The sequence below is a fragment of the Oculina patagonica genome, chromosome 1, assembly GCF_052425735.1.
Source record: "Oculina patagonica isolate OP01 chromosome 1, crgOcupat, whole genome shotgun sequence".
In the NCBI taxonomy this organism is placed as follows: Eukaryota; Metazoa; Cnidaria; class Anthozoa; order Scleractinia; family Oculinidae; genus Oculina; species Oculina patagonica.
In genome coordinates this window covers 21,401,424-21,407,423 of record NC_135758.1, presented here as the reverse complement: position 1 = coordinate 21,407,423, position 6,000 = coordinate 21,401,424, and the positions used below count along the sequence as shown (strand labels likewise).

At 40.0% G+C, this 6,000-nt stretch overlaps 1 protein-coding gene across 1 annotated transcript; it reads left to right on the top strand.

The window, feature by feature from the left end:
* The first annotated feature begins 3,916 nt into the window (after nt 1-3,916).
* On the top strand, nt 3,917-4,609 carry LOC144641367 (uncharacterized). The gene has a single exon (XM_078500416.1). The coding sequence runs from the start codon at nt 3,917-3,919 to the stop codon at nt 4,607-4,609; it is 693 nt and encodes a 230-aa protein (XP_078356542.1).
* Nucleotides 4,610-6,000: the final 1,391 nt, after the last annotated feature.

Genomic DNA, 6,000 nt, shown 5'->3' with positions numbered 1-6,000 from the left:
AAAATTGCCACCGAAATCGATTGATATGTTGATCATACATTTGTAGGGTATTAAGCACACATTTTGCCTCTTTACCTATAAGCAGCTAAGTTTTAGTTTCTCTTGCACTCAATCAAAATACAGAAAGTAAATATATCAAGACTTAAATAACAGTACATAGACTACATAAGCTTACAGACTGTGTAACATTTAATTTTTTTACTTTCCGTACCTTCCCGATTCTCATACCTCACGGTCTACATTCGAACACCTGGCGAAAATAACAGGGTTTTCAAAACAAGCGGGCAGCCGCCGGAGTTCCACCAGCTACTTGATTTTTGTCACCAGTTTAATGGTCGCAGCAATCAGCTTGTAAGAAACAAGCTTGGCTTGTCACAGTCGCCTACTCTTCCAGTTGCTGACGCCTACTTCAACATTTTGAAATCCCTGAAATAATATCTATGCTTTACGAAGTAATCACTGCCTCCTGCATGAAGTTTACGCCCTCAAACGCCGTCGAAGAGTCAATTCGAATTCAAACTGGACCGCCATTTTGTTTTGGCTTCTCTGAAAAGTCACGTGACAAAAATCTCCAAGATTTTTGGAGATTTTGTACCACGTGACCCAGCCTTTGCCAGGGTCTTCTCTCGACGAGCCGCCATTTTGAAAACTCGTCGCCGAGAAGGCCCTGGGGACGAGGTTGGTTTTGATCCCGTAGGTACTTTGATCCGCAGAATGACGTGTGTTTACATGAAATGTTATCATATTCTGAATTTGTGTCATAGCACTTGCATTTAACAAAGAATCAGCCGTTGCTGAGGGAGATAATAATCTCGTGCAAAAAAAGTAAATCGCTGAAAGACATACTCGTAAGATCCAGACTCATCCAGACTCTCTGTGAAAAAGTTTTCAAACGACCATGCTAGTATTTTTCCGGCCCGTCGTCAACGAGAAGCCGGCTGAATGTTTACCATAAGAGCCCTCGGTTTTTGGTCAGTGGTCCGTCCTGCATCCCAAGAGTGAATCTAGAAAACCACACGCTTTTTTGTGAACTGTATATGCTAATATTATATACTCTAAAAACGGAAATAAAAAGGTTTAAAAAAAATTAATTTTCCCGTTGTCTCCTTGAATTTTTGCGAAGCCCAATGGATTCGAATTCAAATTGGGATGCATTTGGCGCCGCGATCGTGCGATGCGACGTATTTTTCTTGATAATAAATATATACTTGTCGCGACGCCGCTTTGTTCGATCATTACACAATGCTGTATATACCTGATTGAAGAAACGTTGACCCGTGAAAAGCATAAATGATAATTGTGTCCTCGACTTTTATCGACTTCCAATATTTGTCGATTGATTAGTTTCGAATTCGATCGACAATGATCGAATTTTATCGACTATCGAAAATATCGACATGTTACGTCCTGTCTTTCGTGACAGAATGAACATTATTACTGGCAGGTTGCTTAAATCATGCTCTCGATGCTCTCAAATAAAAAACTGCCTTGATTATAAATAACTGGAATATTGTTAAGCTTACCAATGCTGTCTACCCATAATCCCATTCGGTCTTATAATTCATGGCTATTTTGAGCTTTTCACGGGTGGGTTGAGTTTGTTGTTGGTTCTCCTAACCTAATCACAACTATTAACTTAGGACCGAATCGCAGTAGCGGACAAGTTTTAAATGTCATAACATTTTTGACAAAAACAAATTTTCGCGACAAGTCAGAGACATTTTGAAGAAAACAAAAGATGTAATTATCAGTACAATAGCACTGCACGTGCTTATGGCACCCCTGTACATTTCTCAGCACGGCCGTCTTGGGCAAACATCAAATATGCAGTACAACGAGGTAAAAAATTCTAAAACAATTCGCATTTAAAGTACGTATCTCATGCAGTAAAATAATGAGTCGTCTCAAGATAACGTTTTCTTTTCTCATTCTTACATTTGGCCGAAACAATTTACTAATAAATATACTTTGCCTCTCGCGAAAAGATTTTGCGGCTGGATTATGATAGTGAGAGCCACATCACGGTGCATACTATCCCAACAATTTTTGAGTACGTGTTGTTTTTCGGTGCAATTTGGGCCAAACACAATAGCCAATCAACAACGTATTGTTATCTGGCATTACGAGGGGCATGGGAATGCGACTTGTCATGAATTGTCCTGCCTTGAGGCAGGACAACGGCTCCTTTGATGATTTGTCCGTTTTGACAAAATTTGCCCTTGTCTAACAAGTCGTTCGCACTTGTTTTTGCAAGTTTGACAAAATCTATCACGCGTGCAACGCGGACCAATCATAAGACAACTGCTTCATTGTTTTCCTGAAATGTTGGACAAGTTCTAGGTCTCAAAAAACGCATTCGCACTTGTTTTCGGTAACAAGTGACACGTTAAAGATGAAATCTACCAATTGTTACAAAATTTGTCCGCTAGTGTGATTCGGCACTTAGGGCCAAATCGCACTAGCGGACAAGTTTAAAATGTCATGACATTTCTGACAAAAACAAAATTGTCGCGACAAGTCAGAGACATCTTGAAGAGAACAAAAGGTGAAATTATTAGTACAATAGCTGTGCACGTGCCTCTGGCATCCCTGTACATTTCTCAGCACGGCCGTCTTGGGCAAACATCAAATATGCATTACCACGCGGTAAAAAATTCAAAACAATTCGCATTTATAATAATGAGTCGTCTCAAGATAACTTTTTCTTTTCTCATTCTTACATTAACCCGAAACACTTCACTTATAAATATGCTTTGCCTATCGCGGAAAGATTTTGTGGCTGAATTATGATAGTGAGAGCCACATCACTCTGCATACTATCCCAACAATTTTTGAGTGCGTGTTGTTTTTCGGTGCAATTTGGGCCAAACACAATAGCCAATCAACAACGTATTGTTATCAAGCATTACGAGGGACATGGAAATGCGACATGTCATGAATTGTCCTGCCTTGAGGCAGGACATCGGCCCCTTTGACGATTTGTCCGTTTTGACAAAATTTGCCCTTTTCCAACAAGTCGTTCGCTCTTGTTTTTGCGAATGTTTGACAAAATGTATCGCGCGTGCAACGCGGACCAATCATAAGACAACTGCTTCTTTGTTTTCCTGAAATGTTGGACAAGTTCTAGGTCTCAAAAAACGCAATCGCACTTGTTTTCTGTAACAAGTGACGCGTTAACGATGAAATCTACCAATTGTTACAAAATTTGTCCGCTAGTGCGATTCGGCCCTTAGCTAAAAACTACAAATATATTAAAATGTTGTACCTTAAACTATATTACAATATTAAAATTATCTATATTAATTGAAAAAATCGGTGTAAACGGCCATCTATGGCCAGAAACACTCGTCGTGACTTTGCACTATGCCATTATTTCAAGCAAGGTTTTCGTCAACACTGAAATGTTTCTTAGTTTTTTCCCCTTAAAAGGTTCTTAGTCAGCCTCCGCCATTTTCTATGCCATTGAAATTGTGAAAATTGTATGGTGAAGCAAAATCTTATTGCATCGCCGCAAGTTGTGGTACGGGAAGATGGTTTAATTTACTTTAGCAGTCATGTTCACATTAATCTCTTTCGTTTTGACACACTCCGCGTATATTGTAATACCAAAACTTCCGTATGTCAACAACAACAAAGGCGTGGCTGACTAGGTTAAATGAAGGTTTCGTTCTTGGCCACAGACGCTTCAATTAAAAATTTAAGCTAAGCTGTTGGGAGAACCAGAGGCTGAGTCTGAAACACTGAATATACATGGAAAACCACGTTATCCCAATTAAATAAGAGATAAATACCGAGAACGGAGGTATTAATCCATATACACGATAAAAAGATAAAGTACAACGCAACCGCAACCTTAACAAGAACTGAAACAAGTTGCGTTCAAGACGAAGAATTATCCAACATGGCGGAGACAATTATGCCAAAACTAGAGCTCGTAACAGAGAAACTGGGGAAAGTTGAATCCAAACTTGAAGACCTAGAGAATTACGTTAAATCCGTGGACGCCAAAGTTAACAAGCTTCAGGCAAAATTTGAATGCTTTAAGTCATTTCAGAAGAAAACAGTGAAGAAGGTCGAAGACATAGAGAGCGGGATGAATTTTGCTAATGCAGAAAGAGAGTCCTTCGAGACGAAACTGAAAAGAATGCAAAAACAGCTTGACCAGCTCAAAGACGAAAAACTCTGTATGGAGGTCTATCAGCGGCGTGAGAACCTACGCTTTTTCGGAATTGAAGAAGCGGGCACGGCGGAGGAAGACACGAGGGAAGTCCTGGTGGACTTTCTGAAAGCGGAGCTTGGTATGGAAAATGCCGATGAAATAGAATTTCAAAGGGTACATCGGATCGGAAAGCGCCCCGACTCCATCGATGAAAAACCTAGGCAGATTATTGCACGATTCCTACGATACCCTGATCGAGAGAAGATTATGTCAAACGCTAGAAAATTGAAAGGCAAAGGCTTTGGAATATCGGCGGACCTCCCAAAGGAAATTATGGAACGCAGGAAGAAGAAGATGCAACAGTTCAAAAAGGCTAAAGAAGATGGTAAGCCCGCCTACTTTAGTAGGGCAGAACCAGATAAACTATATATAGACGGTGTTCAAGTTTAGATCCGTAATTTAAACCAAAACTTAGGCCATATACAAACTTGTTTTTTTCTTTATGACAGGGTCGTAACCAGGTATATGGGATCAGGGATCACAGCCTCGGGATCGGGATCATAGACCCGGAATCCCGGGTCACAAGTCATGGCATCCGGATCGGCCAATCAGATGGAATCAGAATGGAATCAGGGATCAAATGTTGCCACATTTTGGGGATCAGGAATCAAAATTTAGAGCTAAAATTTGGGATCAGCGATGAAAAAATATACCTGGTTACGACCCTGTTATGAAATTTGAATATTGTTTTCATCCAAAACCAGAGTTTGTAATGTAATGGTAATGTTATTGTCTTTACGTGTTATGAGAAATGCAAGACCCTGTTTGTTAGTAGCTGATTATCTAACAGCTTTTGCTGGCTACTGTTTTAAGTGTATAATTGTGTGTCGTAGCTTTGTCTTACTTCTTTTGTTACTATCTTTAGAGGTTTATAATGTGTTAATTGCGTATTGTACTGCTTCTAGAGTGGGGGGCATACATGACATATGTGCAATCGCTTTTCAAGAAATTTTCTGCTCTGCTTGCGTCATTAACCTTGTTGTCGAAAGCACCGTCAAAAGCACGTACGGCACACACTAAATGTCTAATATATACTCTTCGAGAGCAAATCAATGACTAATATCTTGTCTGTGAGACCGTAAATAATTTTAAGCGGGCTTGACGTGACATCATTTATTTTGTACTTACGCGTTTGTGTTACTTGTCGGCGCTGCTGTTGTTGGTTTCATATACTCCGCGACCATCAAATAAAGGTCAACAGTATTCTGTATTACATTTTCACCGAGACCTGTCGTGTTGGCGATGGATGACAAGATAGTTCCATTGTTACGGACAGTCCAAAATATCTCCGCGAGAGTGTAGTTTCCGGAGAAAAACTCTGGAAAGTACGTGAAAGTTTGGAGAATTATCTGACCGAGAACGTCAGCTGAGATACCAGACATTTTAAATATATGCCTTTTTTAAAGCGTTTCTCTCTGTGAAAAGGTTTTCAAGCGACCATGCTAGTATTTTTCCGGCCCGTCGTCAACGAAAAGCCGGCTGAATGTTTACCAAAAGAGCCCTCGGTTTTTGGTCAGCGTCAGCATTTGTTTTGATCCGCAGAATGACGTGTGTTTACATGAAATGTTATATACTCTGAATTTGTGTCATAGCACTTGCATTAACAAAGAATCAGCCGTTGCTGAGGGAGATAATTATCTCGTGCAAAAAAAGTAAATCGCTGAAAGACATACTCGTAAGATCCAGACTCAAAATTAAAGGCAAAGATCCCAAAGATATTCAAAGATACAGTAGAACCCCGGTAACTCGAACTCGGATAACTCGAACAACCCCGCTAACTC